The sequence below is a fragment of the Chrysoperla carnea genome, chromosome 4, assembly GCF_905475395.1.
Source record: "Chrysoperla carnea chromosome 4, inChrCarn1.1, whole genome shotgun sequence".
Classification (NCBI taxonomy): domain Eukaryota; kingdom Metazoa; phylum Arthropoda; class Insecta; order Neuroptera; family Chrysopidae; genus Chrysoperla; species Chrysoperla carnea.
In genome coordinates, this window is record NC_058340.1 from 10,636,610 (window position 1) to 10,655,071 (window position 18,462).

At 30.4% G+C, this 18,462-nt stretch overlaps 1 protein-coding gene across 1 annotated transcript; it reads right to left on the reverse strand.

The window, feature by feature from the left end:
* Positions 1–972: 972 nt before the first annotated feature.
* LOC123297831 (serine/threonine-protein kinase BRSK1) lies at positions 973–16,270 on the reverse strand. The gene is made up of 15 exons (XM_044879633.1): positions 16,180–16,270; positions 14,489–14,583; positions 14,330–14,415; positions 13,203–13,343; positions 12,967–13,117; positions 10,060–10,275; positions 9,787–9,986; positions 9,048–9,284; positions 7,414–7,532; positions 5,918–6,232; positions 5,420–5,542; positions 5,182–5,348; positions 4,876–5,116; positions 3,852–4,018; positions 973–1,233 (listed from the first exon to the last, which is right to left on the reverse strand). Exons 1-15 carry the CDS (start codon positions 16,268–16,270, stop codon positions 973–975), a joined length of 2,610 nt encoding a protein of 869 aa, XP_044735568.1.
* Positions 16,271–18,462: the final 2,192 nt, after the last annotated feature.

Consider the following 18,462-nt stretch of genomic DNA (forward strand, 5'->3'; position numbering starts at 1 on the left):
AAATTCTTGAAAAATTAAAAATAGAATATTCGATTTTAAGAAAAATATGTTATTATTCAATCTCTGAGGTAATTCGCTTAGGTAATACAGCTCCTGCGCTATGATTTTTTTAATATTTTAAATATGACAATATAAGTTAAGGAAACATTAAGGTATAATTAAAGGGCTATCAGTTTAGGAAAACATCCGACCTTCAATTTTATGAAAGTTTTTAATTAAGATTATATTGCAGGCAATTTTATTGTTAACAGCAAAGTGATAATTCGTATTTAAATATCCGAATCGGCACGGAATTAACTAACTTGTAAAGTTCTATTATCATCGTTGGTGATTATACTTCTGACTTGATTAAGATCAAGTCGACGTTGCTCGATTCTATATTGCGCATACTGTGCTGTTAGCAAAACATTAAAAAATATTGGAATTTTTAATTTCTGTGTTTTTTTTTGAAATATTTGCAAAAGACGTATCTTTTTAAAGATGATAACTTTTTGTAGTACTTTTAAAATCAAATATGAATTACAGAAATGTTATTATTATATGTTAATCATTCTTCACTAAATGTTAATCCTATGTGTGAAAATTGAATTAAATCGCTTGTATATCCAAGTATAAAAGTTTAGTCAGCAAAACGGCTTTATAAAAGCATAAAGACTCAAAGTGGTTATGACTTTTTATTTTCGGTATCTATAAAAAAATAATCTATTGTGACGTGTGCAAAATAGTTTGCTATGGCAATTCTATATTATTTAAACAATAAAAACTGTATTAATAAAATACGTTTACGCCTATATGAAAAAGCTTCATTATTCCCAATTAGTTTTTTTATGTTGAAACTTAATTTTCTTGAAAAATTAATTGAATAGTGTTTTGTTTTTTTTTTATGAATCACAAAAATTAAAACTTAAACAAACTAATAACTAGTATCAGGCAATAATAATAATTATTATTAATATTTATAACGATTTTTCATTACGCAATTGAACTGCCCGACATTGTTGTTAAACATGTCTTTTCACATGAATCAGTTGTCTCTGAATTCGATCGTACTGTCTTATTTTGATTTCCTTGTTTGTTTGGTGTTGAATTATTTGTGGATGAATTATTTGGATCGTTTGTATTATGTATGGACGATTCAGTATTATTATTTGTAGCCGCTGTTGATGATCGTCGACCATTTTCACGTCCAGTATCAAACATTGATGGTGATTCACTTTCTACGTCACTCTCAATCTGAAACAATTTCAACTACCATTGATGGTAATTGGAATGGACGATGATATACATTTTAGCCAGTTTTACACAAATTGCGATGAGTGTTTAAAAAAAATAAATAATTAATGAACAAAATTAAAAAACATCAATAGCAAGCTCATTTTTGATTTAGAACTATATTTTGAAAAATGTATACATTCATATGAAATTCGATTTAGTGGCTAACGACAAAATAGACACAAAGTATGAGGAACGCAAGGATAAATGTCTTTTGATCATATTCTGGTACTTAATTTTAAGGGTAGTAATCCTACCTAGTTTTAATTTGCAGATCTATTTTATAATATTCTTCTTAATTTGAATAATACCAAGTTGTTATATTTGAAAAAACAACTTAGAAGATCAAAAGACATTTTTCCTTTAAGGTATTACCAGCATGAAATCACTTGCCGATGGACAAGGCCTATTTTTTCAGACTCAGAAAAACTTTAGGTGTATGATCCCGAAAATGCCGATTAAGATAATCAGCTTCAATTTCGTGAACCAAAGCCTGTAAAATTCACTGTCCTCCGAGCTATTTTTTACAATATTACGAAATTCTCTCGACAAAATTGAAAAGAAAGTAGGAGAGTTGAAAGAAACGTTTTTAAAATTAAAAAAAATAGCACCACGTCGATTTGTTTTCGAGATATTTCATACGTTAATTGTACACAGTTAACTGCCTAACAATACTGGCGAAATAAAAAAGGTAAAACATGTCATGACCAATAAATTTCCTGATCAATTGAAATAGCGAACCAATCTAGTATTACCCATTTTCTATACAAAATCACATATGACCCTAAGTCATATTACCAACTACCGATTTTTTTCTTATCTTATTAACATTCAAGATCAGTAGTCATACCATTGAAAAACTGCCATGACCCAACTTTGGCAAGACTTGTCCGTTGCAACTATAGTTGCAAATATATTTAGTAAACGACTGCCTCTACACGGTAAAAAATGCATGTCGTTTACTACAATGCTAATACAGTATAGAGACAGATACTATAGTATCTGTGTTAGGACTATTAATAGGGCTATTTACCAGAAGTACTATGGGTATCGCCAACCAGTATGGGCCTGTAGCCCATATTGCATTGACTCGTCCGCTAAAACTATTGCTAATGTTACTATTTCCTCAAAACAGTACACAAAATGGTGTCTGATACTGGCATAGAGGTTGGAAAATAATAGTAATCTTGATTTTTTCGGAGAAAACGTTCTTCGGAGAGCAGAAGGTACCACGATTCTTATTTTCTAAGTAGATGATTAAGACAAAAGACATTCATTATTCGTGTTCGATTAAAGCACTAAGCAAATTTGCGCACTATCAGATATTCTTTACCTGAAATCAACAGCCTGATATTTGCGTTGGTATTTAATCAGCAACTCGTTAGCGCATTTTATCAAACTAAAAATATACAAATTTATTTTCTTAATTTTTATGGATTAATCTATTTCAATAAAAGCGTGGATCACATAAACAAACGAGAATCACGAACACACACACGCAATGGATTCGTATTTCACACAATTAAAAGTGTTAAATTTGCGCAAATTCCTAACTGTGCGAAATAGTTTGCAAAATATGATATTTTCGACTCATTTGACAAATTGTATGAGCGTGCAAAGAAGTGTATCGAAGTGAAAGGAGAGTATATTGGATAATAAAAAAGAATTATTTAAAAATGTACACTGGTTGTTTTTATTATTGAAATCAAATGACGTTCGGAAGTGTATATGGAAGTTGCAGAGGAATTTGATTTCTCATCAACTTTGCTCTAAGTGATGGAGACCTCCACGAAGCTATAAATAACTTAGTACGTTTTTATTCTAGAGATTTGGAAGAATTTTTCATTTAAATCAAAAAATTCCAAAGTTACGTGAACTCCAGATACACTGATGCACGAAAAACTCATAGTCATTTGTAAAAGATTCTAATGGAAGATCAATTAGCCGATGTATTTCCTAACACAGAAATAGCTCTTCGGATTTTTTTGACATTCATGACCGCAAATTGTTCTGCCGAACGATCCTTCTCGTAATTAAAAAGAATCAAAGCTGCTGAAAGAGCTGCAACGCGACAAGAGCGACTCGAGATGTTAGGTATACTTTGTATTGAGTCAGATTTATTGAACAAAATCGATATTGATGATATAATTGATGAATTTGCCGAAAACAAATATAGAAAACGACATGTTTAAAATGTAGATAGTAATTTTATTGATATGAATACATTGTGACAATAAAATATTTTTGAAAGATATAAGTTTGTATTTTTTAATCGAAAAAAGAACGGAACGGACGTGAAAAAAAGGGCCCCCAAATTGATGGTTGCCTAGGGCCCCGTTGAGGGTTAATCCGGCCCTGAAAATGTCTACCATATATTCTTCTTGTGCTGTTTTGAGGGAAAGCGTAGTTAAATACCATTACACAGAATAAGCCTTTTTTGCTTTCACTGCCTTCCATTTTGAATTTAAAAGCTTATAAATACAAATTTTTTTTTTAATTTTTCAAAACATAATTCTAAAATTCTAATATGAAAATGAAAATGATGGATATAAGCGAGCAAATCTAATCTATAAACTTACCTGTCTTGTGCCAGGATATGGTGATAATCGTTCACTAGTATCAGATCCACAACTAGAACTTTCACTTAATTCTTGCGTAAACTTTCGTTGAGTGCGAGGACTACGTCTACTGATACATACTTGTGCCTGGATATGTTCACAAACTCGTCGAAATCTTCTTATATTACCTATCAAAATTTAAATATGAAGAACAATGTTTGATTTTTTAAACTGTGGGGTAACCCAAATAGTAGATAAAATGTTTAGTAAAAAATGAAGATACAATTACAACACAAAACAAAAATTTGTGCAATATTGTGCGTGGTATTGCCTGATAATAAAATATCACCATATTTTTTTGAAAACAGGTGTACAAGTGTAAATTTTGCTTTTTTTAATGCCAGGTATAGAGTCTGATCAATTACAATTAATGTGGTGGTAAATGGATCACACTGGGTTCGCTTGGATAATAACGAAGTTACCGACTAGACCCACATCATCAAATCAAATTTAATTGTATGTATTCGGACATTCGGCTGTAGTTTAAATAAATAAAGATAAAAAAATAATGATGTGGGTCGCCTCTGTTATAGGCGTACGCTCTGCGTTACAAAATCTGCACTGGGAAAATGTATAAAACGTGAAATTTTTTTTCTCTAAAATATATTTGGAGATACACATGTCATAACTATTTGATGATATATACACATATGATATGCATATCAACAAAACCTTAGAATTTTTAATGATTTAATAAATATGGATATTCAACTTGTGCTGATTTTGTGACGCAGAGATACGTCTGATCACCGGAGAATAAACCCCATCATTATTTATTAATTCATGTTTGTGAATAGCCCCAGATTTAATGTAAAGAATACCAGCAATTTTATGACTCTTACAATATGGATACAAAACGGATATTCCTGATAAGAGGGTTTTACGTTGTGGCTTTCACTGAATACTTGCAAAAGTTTTAATTGGAAGCCAGAAATAAGATTTTGAAATATACGAATTTTAGGATAAACTGTAATATTTTACCTACCTGATAATAAAGTGAAAGTTATAGCATATAAATAATCCTTGTTATTTTCCACAGTATTTATTGTATTATTAGGACTTCCTGAACCAGGTGTGGTGTTCTGAGATTTATTTGCTGTTGAAATTGTTGAAATATCTACTTGAAAACGAACATGTCTTTGAAACATTGCTGGTCCAGTGGATCCTCGTTTATATTCAACACGAAACGACATTGGACTTGTCACTGAATGACTTAATTCTGCTATCTAAAATCATGATCATCAGAATTAAAATTTATTTTTTTGAGAAAAAATCCTTTAAAAGTACTTACCGATAAAAAGGCATGAATGAGATCAGCTTTAACAGTCGCTAACGGCTTCCCTTTGACTAAAATCGTGAAAGTTTCATCCTTTTCTGTTGTCATCAAGCTACCAAACCATGATTTTTTTGTAAGCTCTGGTGAGGATTCAGGTGTAAGATGCACTTCTTCGGATGACGCTATAGAATTGATCAAATCTTAATTATTTAAGTTAAATTTGTTTTAAAATAAGTTTAATAAAAAACAATACTTTGTAATTTTCGCCTATGAAATCGTGGGGATCCCAAAAAACTATTTTTTATTGTTGTCAGCCTTGATCGCCAATGATGACCGGTTGTACTTGAATGAGGTGACCCTGGTGGTGTCATGGTGCCTGCTTAAAAAACAATACTTTATGAATATTTTTTGCATGGTTAATAGGAACAATTTGTTAAGAGGTGGTTAATAGCAAAAATTCAAGGTCTTTTGAGAACTGTTTAAAATACCACGTTTTTGGTTCGGGGGTTAAGAGCAAGGCAAAAGTGATACGGAGACAGGTGAGAAAGTATTCAATTCACTGAATAGAATAATGTAATATTTGAATAGAAAAGAAATTTGGGAAATTAAAGTTTTTTTCTATTGAAAGTCATCGCACTATTACAGACAAAATGAAAGCAACCAAAACAATATAAATTAATTAAAACGGAAATAATAATTCCTAAACAAGAGCTACAAATTATTGTGGCAAGAAATGAACAAATATACAAACCTGATACTAAGCCAGTTGTATCAGTGGAATCAGGTGACGTAATTATGGCTGACGTTGCCATATTAGAAATAACATTACTACCACTATTTGCTCTATGATGTGTATGCGTATGATGCGTAGGAATAGTCGATCCTGAATGTGGTGACAATGTAATTGTCGGACCAGTTGATACAGTACTAGTATTAATATGCCCATGTCCATGTGGGCTATGACTGGATATCGGTGATCCACCAAGTACAGGTGTAACCGATCTTGGCGAATGAATACCCGAATTATTTGGTGAACACGTACGTTGATTTATCGGTGAAATTATTCCTATTTTTTCACAAAATATATATAATTAATTATTTTGTTAATCGTAACGTGATTGCTTTAATAATAAAACTTAATTAGTATTGACGATGATTGTATAATATTAATTATACTGTGAATTGGTTGAAAGAAGGTAATTGGTAACATAAAACCATAAAAAACAGAATATCCTAAAAGGTAACAAATCACTCATCTCTTCCAAACTATTTCAAAATTAAAAACGATAATTAACTAAGCTTTACTCGTTAAACGGATCCTAAAACTACAAAGATACTTTCTTCGTAGAAAATTTTCTATATATTCTAAAATAATTTGTATTGTATAATTATTAAAATAAGTGAGCGATGAATACCAATTAGTCCCTCATGGACAATTTAGCAACACAAAAATAGTGAATACTTATGCTTAAGATCGTAACACATGGTAAGCTTTAGGGGGATATCTTTGATTCAAACAGGGCGTTAGGATTTATTAGTATTATTATGTAGTTCTAGATAATTCATCTTTTGGCATGAACAAGGAGAAGAATAAAAAAGCCTTAAAAGATTTTAAAAAACTACATATTGTGAATAATTTTGATATTATAAAATTTTATGAAATACAAGTCATCTCTTTTCAATAAACTAGATTAGAATTTTTCGATTAGGATGTCCATAGCTGGAAACTTATTGTTCAGGATTGGTAACCACGGAAGCTAAAAACCCATCCATGCTCAAGAAATATTGAGACAAGATTCTCTGAACGTACTCAAAGAAACAACGGAAATAGAAATCCAGAAAAGTTAATCTTACTGTGAACTAGAAATGATGTAAGAAATGAAATATTACAAGGAACGAACTAAGCAGATCATTATCACGCGTTTTTGCTTTTGTGCTAGCGAGGAAAGCATCTTAATTAATCCTACATTCAACAAAACAAAATTGGACTCCTGAAGGTTGGACCCATGAAGAAAATCAAGTACTATAATAGATTAAACTGCAATTCTGTTACGGCAAGGCAAGAAACAAGTCACACTCTCCAGTATATGTATACAAGTAGTTTGATGAGGTTCAAGAGATATATGTTAGCCTCTCGGAGGAGCTTTTTAAGGATTGGCATTGTCTTACCAAACAACCTGTATAGTTTTACAATACCTGTTTTAAGATCATATCTAAAACCAATCAATAAAATTATCACAATCTTACCTAAAGCATTTGATGGCGTATTATTAAATTGTATAGCACTTGATGCCGCTGGACTCCGTGTTGGTGAATGACAATGACTACCCGTAGAACCACTTCTTCGTGCGCTATGATGTCTACCACTGAAACACCCATATTACTTCTACTATAAGGTAGCTATCTCATACTAATGAATGCAATGATTAAATTAATTTATTAAGATACAAAACAAACACAAAAATAATGATAAAATCATGAATTATATTCACGTTTGTAATCATAATATTGATTAAAATAAATACTAGAGTGGTACTGGTATTGTTACTTGATCTTGTAAAACTGCCGCAAGCCACGCAAAGATTCTGTGCGTGGCTTTGCATACCCAATAGATTAGATTAGTGAAATAATTTATGGACGCTACTAAAGTTTATTTGTATCGGTTATGACAAATAAGGTAATATTTTTTTAAATTTGTATGTATATGTTTTAAACTTGCTTAATTAAGTAAAGTATTTATACTTGCTTAATTAAGTAGATTATTTATAATTTGCTGAAGGAAACAAAAAATAATTTTATGCACTGATTTAAGTAAGTGGTTATTAATACGTTTACCAGAACATAAATTAACAAGAATTTTTCACTGCATAAATGTTTAACATTTATCAACTGGCTAACAACCCGCCCCGGTTTTGCACGGATGAATTGCTGTTATTAAGTATACAACAGAATGTCTTTATATACAAAAGTGTGTTTATTTACGACATCGCATTAGAAACTCCTAATATTATCAGCGTCTCTCTACTATATTATGCATGTCTAATACAAATAAACCTTCCTCTTGAATCACTATATCTGTTAAAAATCCACATCAAAATCCGTTGCGTAGTTTTAAAGATCTGAGCATATATAGGGACAGACGGACAGCAGTATAAACTTTGAATATAAACATCACGCAATCTTTTAAAATTGATAAATTTGAGACGATGAATACCAAAAAAGGGTTCGATTTCTGCTGACCTGTGTGCCATTTTTTAACCTCCCAGTTTAGGAAGATATTGTAACGGGTCTGATTTTCGAAATCAATATTTTCAACATATTTTTACGTTTCATGGCCAGGGCAAAGCATTAGTATCAATGGAGACGAAGTATACGTGTGTGTACGTACGAACGTTCCTGATAAAAATGATATCGACTTCATTGAGATGTCGATCGAAGCGTATTAACGATAATATGATCCAAAAAAAATTCCATTATATTCGATCTAGTCGGTCGAGTTTTTAATTTTTTTTTTAAATTTTATATAACTATTTATTATACTGAGAAGTTATTCGTGTGGACCTCAAGGGTAGCTCCAGACCCACAACTTGTTGAATTTTCTGTTGGTTATTATCTAAGAGATATGTATTGAATGCACACAATTTGTCCAGCTCTCGCACTATATGTACCATAAGAAAACCAGAATGGAATCATTACACCGAAAAGCGCCCAGAAATTAGTTCACCTAGAGTAAGTTCTTGAATGCGACACTATATTTCACCTAGAATAAATTCTTAAATGCGATACTAATCTCATTATTTAAATTCGATTGGAATCTTAAATTGATGTTAAAACTTAAAGAAGAAGCCATGAATGATGGAAATAATGAAATAGATATATACTTAAAAGGTTGTCTCCTAGGCGTTATTGGTGAGCCTTCACTAATTTGTCCAAAATGTAAACTAGACGTTCCATTCACTCTACATGTATCAATACGTTTCCTAGGCGGGTCAATTGCTCCATCACCAGCGGATGTTATACAACGAGCACGTATCATACTATCTGTTTCATCTTCAAAAGCTGGTCGTCTTCTTTTTCGTTCCAATAGCAAAAAATATATAACTTTTTCCGTATTATGGCTGGAAAAAAAATCAAAAAGAAAATATAATCATTTTATTATACCCTGTTGTTTTATACCCTATTACCCTGTTTATATGAAATATATACGGTAAAAATTTACCATTTTGAACCAAAATATCTAATATATGAGATTGAATTTGAATTGAATTCAAATTAAAAATATTATCATTCGTTTTATTAAGTACTAAATTATATCTCTCTTTCAACCCGAAAAACGAGAATTTCTCGCCTCCAAGCGACGTAGCATGCCGTAGTCAGGAAAAGTTTATACCTACGGAAGGTTTTTGCAGAAAATCAGCTTAGGACGCGAAAGTACTAGTAAATGGGTTTTTTTGACTTTCGTTTATTGGTGTACTAACAAAATTACTAACTAGGACTGTATAAAATTGAGAAAATTTCATCAAAAGTAGAAGCGGAAGTTAAAAGAAGTGATAGCTTATGCACCGTTAACTTTTGTTATTTAAGAAGAAAAAATTTTTCCTTTAGATTCGAAATGCTTACTTTGGACTAAGAAGATCTTGAATTAATTTTTCTTTTTCCTTAAAACAACCTAAACTAGATATCGCTTGTAATACGTCTGGATCTACAGCGTCAATTGAAGGCAGCACATGGGTTTGAACAACTTCCATCATTGGCAATTCTAATTCCATTTCACCTTTCCCGCCAGCAGTTACCCAAGGATGTCTATTAATGTCGGCAAGCTGAAATTTAGAATAAAAATGGCATTAAAAATTTCGTTATTTGCAAATCAACGTATAGAAAATTGAAACTCACGGTTAAACGTTTCTCTGGATTTACTTCAATCATACCACGAAGCAAATTTTGGCAATCTGGTGGAACAAAATGTGGTATATGAAAAACACCTCGTTTTACTTTCTCTAACAATTGTCGTAAATTATCGTCATCGAATGGTAACGCGCCTACTAATAATGCGTAAAGAATTACACCACATGACCAAACATCAGCTCTTCTTCCGTCATATTTTTCTCCCTAAATGAAAAAATGTTTTTTAATTAATTTGTTTAATAATAACATTCTTTCAGAAGCACAATCATTATACCATGTATATATGAAATATACATAGTATATTAAGTTTAGTCCCAAGTTTGTAACGCTTAAAAATAATGATGCTAGGAAAAAAATTTTGTCATAGGTGTTCATAAAATCACCTAATTAGTCCATTTCCGGTTGTCCGTCCGTCCGTCCGTCAGCGTACTCAGGACGTAAAAAGTGAGGTCAAGTTCGTAAATGAGCATCATAGATCAATTGGGTCTTGGGTCCGTAGGACCCATCTTGTTAACCGAAAGAGATAGAACAAAAGTTTAAATGTAAAAAATGTTCCTTATCAAAAATTAACTTTGCGTATTCCATTCAAAATTATTAATTATTCCAAAATTACAAGTATTGATTTTTTCGATTTTTTGGAATTTTTTTAAGGGGTACCCCTTTATACAAAATCGAAAAAATCGAAAAAAAAATGTTGGCTCCGATTTCGATAAAACTCTGTTTATAAGGTAATTTTGACCCATAATTTACAAAAATCGTATTTATATAACGATTAGGAAACTAGTTTCGGAGATATCGAGCCAAAATATGAGAAAATGGGTGATATTTCAAAAACTATGCTTCCAATCATCAAATGAATACGATTTTTGAAATTTTTGGGTCAAAATTACCTTATATACTAAGTTTTATCCAAATAAGAAACCATAAATTTTTTTCGATTTTTTGAAATTTTTTTAAGGGGTACCCCTTTACAAAAATCGAAAAAAAAATGTTGGCTCTGATTTCGATAAAACTCTATTTATAAGGTAATTTTGACCCATAATTTACAAAAATCGTATTTATATAACGATTAGGAAACTAGTTTCGGAGATATCGAGCCAAAATATGAGAAAATGGGTGATATTTCAAAAACTATGCTTCCAATCATCAAATGAATACGATTTTTGAAATTTTTGGGTCAAAATTACCTTATATACTAAGTTTTATCCAAATCAGAAACCATAAATTTTTTTCGATTTTTTGGAATTTTTTTAAGGGGTACCCCTTTAAAAAAATCGAAAAAATCGAGGAAATTTTTTTCTCTCCAATTTCGGTAAAAGTCAGTTTATAAGGTAATTATGACCCATAAATTACAAAAATGGTATTAATATAACGGTTAGGCAACTAGTTTCGGAGATATCGAGCCAAAATATGAGAAAATGGGTGATATTTCTAAAACTATGCTTTCAATCAACAAATGAATACGATTTTTGAATTTTTTGGGTCAAAATTACCTTATATACTAAGTTTCATTCAAATCAGAAACCATAAATTTTTTCGATTTTTTGGTTATGTACTTTAGTTTATGTATATGAAATATACCAAGGTATACTAAGTTTTGTCCCAAGTTTGTAACGCTTAAAAATATTGATGCTATGAACAAAATTTAGGTATAGGTGTTCATAAAATCATTATATTAGTCCATTTTCGGTCTGTCTGTCTGTCGTCTGTCCATCTGTCATCACAATAACTAATAAACGAAAAAACATATCAAGCTGAAATTTTTATATAATGCATCTAAGTGAGCAGTATTATATACATGCGTTCTCTCCCACTCTATGCAGGCACACAACAGAAGAACTGTTGTATAGCTGAAAAGACATCGAAGCCACGATAGAAGTCTTTTTTGCAATTTCATATAACATCTATAATATCTCTTACTTAGATGCATTGCTTAACGCATGTACTTTGTCATACTCGCGATATTGATATTCCTAGATGTAAATTGAACTAGTGGTATATGTGTGACATGTATGTATATGTAATGTGAAAGAGTAATCAACACTGCCTATACATGGTATTTCAACAATTAACTCAGTCAATTGTTTGTTTTCACTTGTTTTTGATATGGATTATTGCAGTATTTTGCATTCCGTATTTTATATTTATACCATGTATATATGAAATATACATAGCATATTATTATACCATGTATATATGAAATATACATATAATTAAGTTTAAAAATCCTTTACATCTCAAACTACTTTATTAAGTCGAAAACTCATTTACTCGAGATTTTTTCATTTCCCTTAAGATTCGAGTTATCGAGGTTCCACTGTAATAAGGATAATTTAATCGTTAATGTCAACTTAACGTAATAATTATCATTCTTACTCTAAAGTCGGAGTTATTGACTCAATTGAATATCTACTGGTTTTGAGATTTCGTACGAACCATGTCTATTATAAATAATGGGGTTTAACTTCAGTTTTTTCTGATATACGCCTTATCACAGAGGCCACCCACATCATTATTTATTAATCTTTATTTATTAAATTCATTAATTTTTACAATTACATTTATGATGTGGGATGATTCGGTTACTTCGTTCTTATCCAAGCGACGACAATGTGATCAATTCCACAGACCCCATTAATTATAATTGTTTACACTACCGCTGCCTGGATTCGAACCCGCAATCTCAGTTTGAGTAGTCAAACGGTCAAAGGCTAACGCCTTAGACCGCTCGGCCATTTAGGCTTTATTATGCTATAGGTGTAACAATTTTTTGTGATGCTTGTTTTTTGTTCGCTACCCTTAAATTTAATATACAAGATACAAAAAAGGAGTAACTTAAATGAATAAAATCAACCCCATATGTTATGATCGTTTTATAATATAACTTATATTTACCCGTATAACTTCCGGACATGCATAATGAGGTGATCCGCAACTGGTCTCTAACATGGAACCAGCTGGTTGTAATGAAGCCATACCAAAATCAGCTATTTTTATATTATTTTTTTCATCCAATAATAAATTTTCAGGTTTTAAATCTCTATGACTAAAAAAAATTTTTTTAGATTAGCATAATCGATGTGTGATAAAAGAAAAAGAATGAATCGAGGTCAACTCATACCCATACCCACCATATAGAATGACTATGACAAAAATCTAATGCGGATATTATTTGTCGAAAAAATCGACGTGCTTCTTTCGGTGTTAGCCGTCCTTTTTTAACTAAATAATCAAATAACTCTCCGCCTGACACGTGTTCTAAGACTAAGTATCTGAAAACAAAAATCATTAAATTTTTTTATTACTACTTAATTTTTAATGAAATTTAAATATTATATTTTTTGCACAACCATTCCAGCAATGGTACGTCTGAAGAAAACTTCTTAAAACATTAAAATGAAAGCCCATTGAGTAGCATCAACTACACTATTGACACCACACTAATAGTTGATAGGAAGTTGTAAATTTTCCTAAGAATAGCAAAATATCTAATTTTTCGTATATTCTAAAATTTAGCATTTATATGTATATACAGAGTGAGCCATTTTAATCTATACACCTAAATATCTCGTTTTATAGTTAATCAATTAAAAATAACTTAAAGAAAAATTGTAGAGTTTGATGGGGGACATCATCTTCTGACATTAGATTGGACCTAGTTCTTCGAGTTTCTTGAATAGCCGACACTTTAAACTTTTGTTTAGAACATTTTTTTCGAAAAGCTTTCAGAGGAAATTGTCTTAAAAATATGTCATTATTGCATTTAATCGAATTAAATAAGCTTAAAGTTTGTTGATAATTGTAGGTCAAAGTCATGGACACAGACAAATGTCCTCTATTGCCCTTGACAACTTTTGGCTAAAGCATTTTTCCAAAGTTATCCATTTTCACATTTTAAAAAGAAATCATTGCCTAGCATGATTGGTAGCGTTATAAATTAAATTACAGCCAATAAAAAGTTACTCCAGCATATGTCGATAAAATGGCACTGATTTTCGGGTTAAACCATAAGTCGTTTTCGTGGAACCCAATCGGCCACAAAAACAAGCCCAGGGAACGAGATAGATTCGATATAATAAATTAGACAGTATTTAAATTATTTTCCAATCAAAGATCAATATTTAAGACTTCAGACAAAAAGGAGGTCAAGTATTAGTAATTAAAATAAAAATGATAAAATAGGTTCAACATCATTAGTACGATTGAAATAAAATGATTGTGCCAAATGTTTTTACAAGTTGCCAAAAAAAATACATACAAATATTTTTTATTCTCATAAACATCTGATAAACCCAAAACATGAGGATGATCTATTAATTTCATTATGGCTATTTCTCTTTCCACCTAAAAATAATTGTCGAAAAACTCTTAATTGCTTTATTACTTAACTTTAACAAAAAATATTGAGATATATTACCTTCATCAAAACACTTTCACTAAGTTTTTCCCTATTAATTATTTTTATGGCAACTTTCTTGCCAAGAACACAATGAACACCAAGTTTCACCAGGCCTAAAGGATTTATTAATTTGTTTTTATAATTTTATTCTCAAAGAAAATTTATAAAATAAAAATTTTAATTTGCTTTAATTCACCAAAATTTCACACGTCTTGAAAATATAATTTTGATGAGACTTATGCTTGTTTAAAGTAAGAATAAACGATTTTTAGCAGCATCCAAATATTCAACATTGAAAATTATAGGGTTTCTTATCATAAAAATGTTTCCTCACAAAAATTTATCACAGAAAAAGATTCTTGGAAATTCTAAGAGCATTTATCAATACCTGGATTTATTGGAAAAAACGTACGGAGATTACTTTCATTAAAAAAAATCCATTAAATTGCGTAAAATCGTCTGACATCGTAGGGAAAGTAAACAATGGTTTGAGCTTAGAACAAGGCCGTTTACCGCCAACATGTTAGTTCAACACACCGTTTGCACCCAAGAACGTTGGGTAGAATTTTTTACAGTTAGAAATACAAATTGGGGGCTTCAATTTGAGTAAATTTTGATATTAGGAGCAAATTTTTGCTAAGGTTTTTTTCACTTTACAATAGTGAAGTTATAAGCCAATAATTTCTTACCTTTCGAAAAAGGAGCGGTATCATAAACAATCTAAAGTCAATACGATACCCATATGAAAAATAACAACCGGGCCAACTTTGGTACAAGTCCGGACGAAAATTCTAAAAAATGGATCATCAATGGAAAACAAGATCGTCTGGAATTAGCGTCGAATGATAGCATCGTATCAACGTTCGTACAGAAGCTTACTTCAAACTTGGATTTTAGGCCTTCAGCCTTGTCTGGGATACAAGTCTCGACACCGTTTTGGATTAACTTCAAATGGGATGCATGGCATTAAATTTTCGTTAAATCTTCGGTGTCAGATATTGGCCTAAGTCTGGTCTCTGGTCTTCACTGAAGCCTGATGGCAATCGATTTTCTATTATTTTTAGTTTTTAATTGGATCCAACCTGTTTTTTAAATGTTAGGTATAGGCGATAGATTTTCAAAGTCAAGTGGCAAAATGGGTGAAAGTACATCATCAAACGATCCAGGGCCGTTTCCAGGAATAACATATAAATAAATAAGTAAAAAGGTAAACGGAATATGACTCCAACCAATCTTGAAAAAATAATATTTTAAGTCAAGGCCATTCAATGGCTCTTATGTTTCTAATGGAGAAATGTTTCTAATGGAGAAGGATTCCGAATGTTTATACAAAACAGAAAGATAATAATATTTATTAGGCTGCTGCCACCGACATACAATTACTATGTATATTACGCAATAAAAAACGAATTTACAAGAGGAGGTAACCGGAGTCCAAATATCCACCTACTGTAGGAGTGCAAAAATCGTTTCTTTTGTAATGAAGATTTTCAACCAGATACATAAAAAATAAAAATATTGAACTTCTCTGGCACAAGATATTAAACTATAAATTGTATTTTCTGAGTGCTAATTGGCCAGAAAATTTTTTTCAAATGCTGTAAAAGGTAATAAAAAATAAAAACAGCTTTTATTTAGTAAAGCAAATTAAAATTTGATCTATATATCTATAATCTGTATAATATATTAAATAATATAAAAATATATACCTGTTTGCCCTTTTCCCAAGGTTTTTTCCAATCGATACGGGCCAACATACTGATGTGTTTCCGGTGAAGAATTTGATCCTTCCTTTTGCATTTTTAACTATTTATTTCAAATTTTCAAAATTCGATCGAACAATTTTATTGTTTATTATTTTATCATTTATAAACTGATTTTATATGAAAAATTTCTTCAATATTTTTCATCATTTTTTTAAAAAGTATATTTTAAATTTCATATTCAATATGAATTACCAATAAATAAAATTATTTTATTTTTCTCTAAAACATAATACATTTTCTTTTAATAAAATTTTCAAAATGCATCTTTTGTTTGTGTATTATTTATTATATTATTTGAATTTAAATTTCCTGTGACACATATATGTTACAAAATTTTCAGGATATCCGAAACTATTTCCGATTTAATCGAATATACAGAGTGATTTGTTAGCTTATCGACAAATCTATAGCTATTTATAAGGGGAAAAAATATAACTTAAATTTAATTCAAACTATTATTTAACATTACAATCAAGAACAAATAATTTGATGAACAAAAAGTAGAAAATAAATCTTTCCTTAAGTCTATGTGTGACTTTAAAAAAAGCTGAAGGAGCATACTTAACGCTTTTTAAACGATATCTCTCGCAAGTTTCAAGTGTGTTAGAAAATTTCATTGAGGCCAGCGAATTATTCATTCGCTTATTAGTGTTTTGGTGTCTAGATAGATAAATGGAATATTAAAAGGTAATGAATGGGTTAATAGTTAGTCAAAAAAGTTGTGACTTAAAAAATTGGAAAACCGAATTTCAATTTCAAAATACTGACAGTGACAAGCGCAAATCTAGGGAGTGGTCATTGAGATCATGATCACCCAAAAATCGAATTAAAAATTTTGTATATTGTAATTTTGCATAGAAATCTTGTCTTGAAATGTAAGGGTGCTGTAGATAGAAACCAGTACTACAGCTAATTTAATTTCGTGACTCTTTCTAAATTTTACTAAATTTAAGCCCTAATCACCTCCAAAATTTAATTCACGGTGGCGCGTGGCGAAGGAAGCCTTCGTACCAAGCCATACCGTACGGAGGCTTCCAATTTTTTAATTTAATTAGTATTTATTTAGTTTTTTATTAATTCACTTTTTGAGGAATCAAACAAGTCCCAAACTAGGCATTTTAAAACTTAGTACCCAAACTTTTATTTGTCACTTACATAGACCGTGAGCCCATGATGAAGTAAAAATTATTTTTATCTTTGAAAATAATCATAAAAAAAGTACCAAAACGATTGAAAAATGGAGTACAATTTAAAAAAAGTCTGCCTTTTGGAAATTTGATAAAAAGTTTGATTCTAAAGAAAGTTGAAATTTTAACCAATATTTTTCTATCATTTCGATACATTTAGAGATTTAAAAAAATTCAAAGAATTCGACCTAATCTAACGACTCAATCGATCACTGACGCAAAAAATTAGTATTCTACAAAAAATTACTAATAAAAATTTACTTTCTTGCTCGCGCATTCTGTGATACTTTTTAAGTTTTCGAGTATTGAAAAGGTCTGCCATATGTTTTATTAGAAAGTACAGCAAAAAAGTCACAGGAAGCTTATAAATGTCCATAAGGCTGAAAATTTTTTTATTTTTATTTTCTTGTAGCAGCTTACTTTTCTGTTTTTAACATATTGTTGTCATAACACATAAATAACTCGTTTTACCTTTTGTTAGTCCAAAAGACATGTAAGAAGAATCACTAAATTTTCACTTCAATATTAGCTCACGGTCGATAACCGCGCTCCCACTTTTAATATATTTCTATTTTGTAGCCTTATTTTTGTAGACTTATTTTCTAAGCTTAATTTCGCGTTCATATAAATTAATGAGTATGGAATACGCTTTCTGTATAAATTTCAATTCATTTCCCTGTGCGGTTTACGATAATTAATTATTAAAAATAACCGTTTTACATGTTGGTATATGAAGTAGTCGTAATAAATGTTGGTTTTTTAGTCAATAAGTGTTTTTAAAAATGTTTTACCATTTACATAAAAAAATTTCATCTATATTCCTCAAGTTTTAAGCTTTGAATTATACCAAAATTAAGAACTGTGCGTAAAAATATCTTCTTTTTTTTTTTTTTTGTAAAAACACCGAATTTGATAGGTAATTTGTCCTATAAACCGTACAGAGAATCGATATGAATTTTTCACAAAAGACGTATAAAAAGATCATTAATTGATAAATAAAATTTCAAATTTTTTGGATCCTTTTCATTTTTTCGGTATC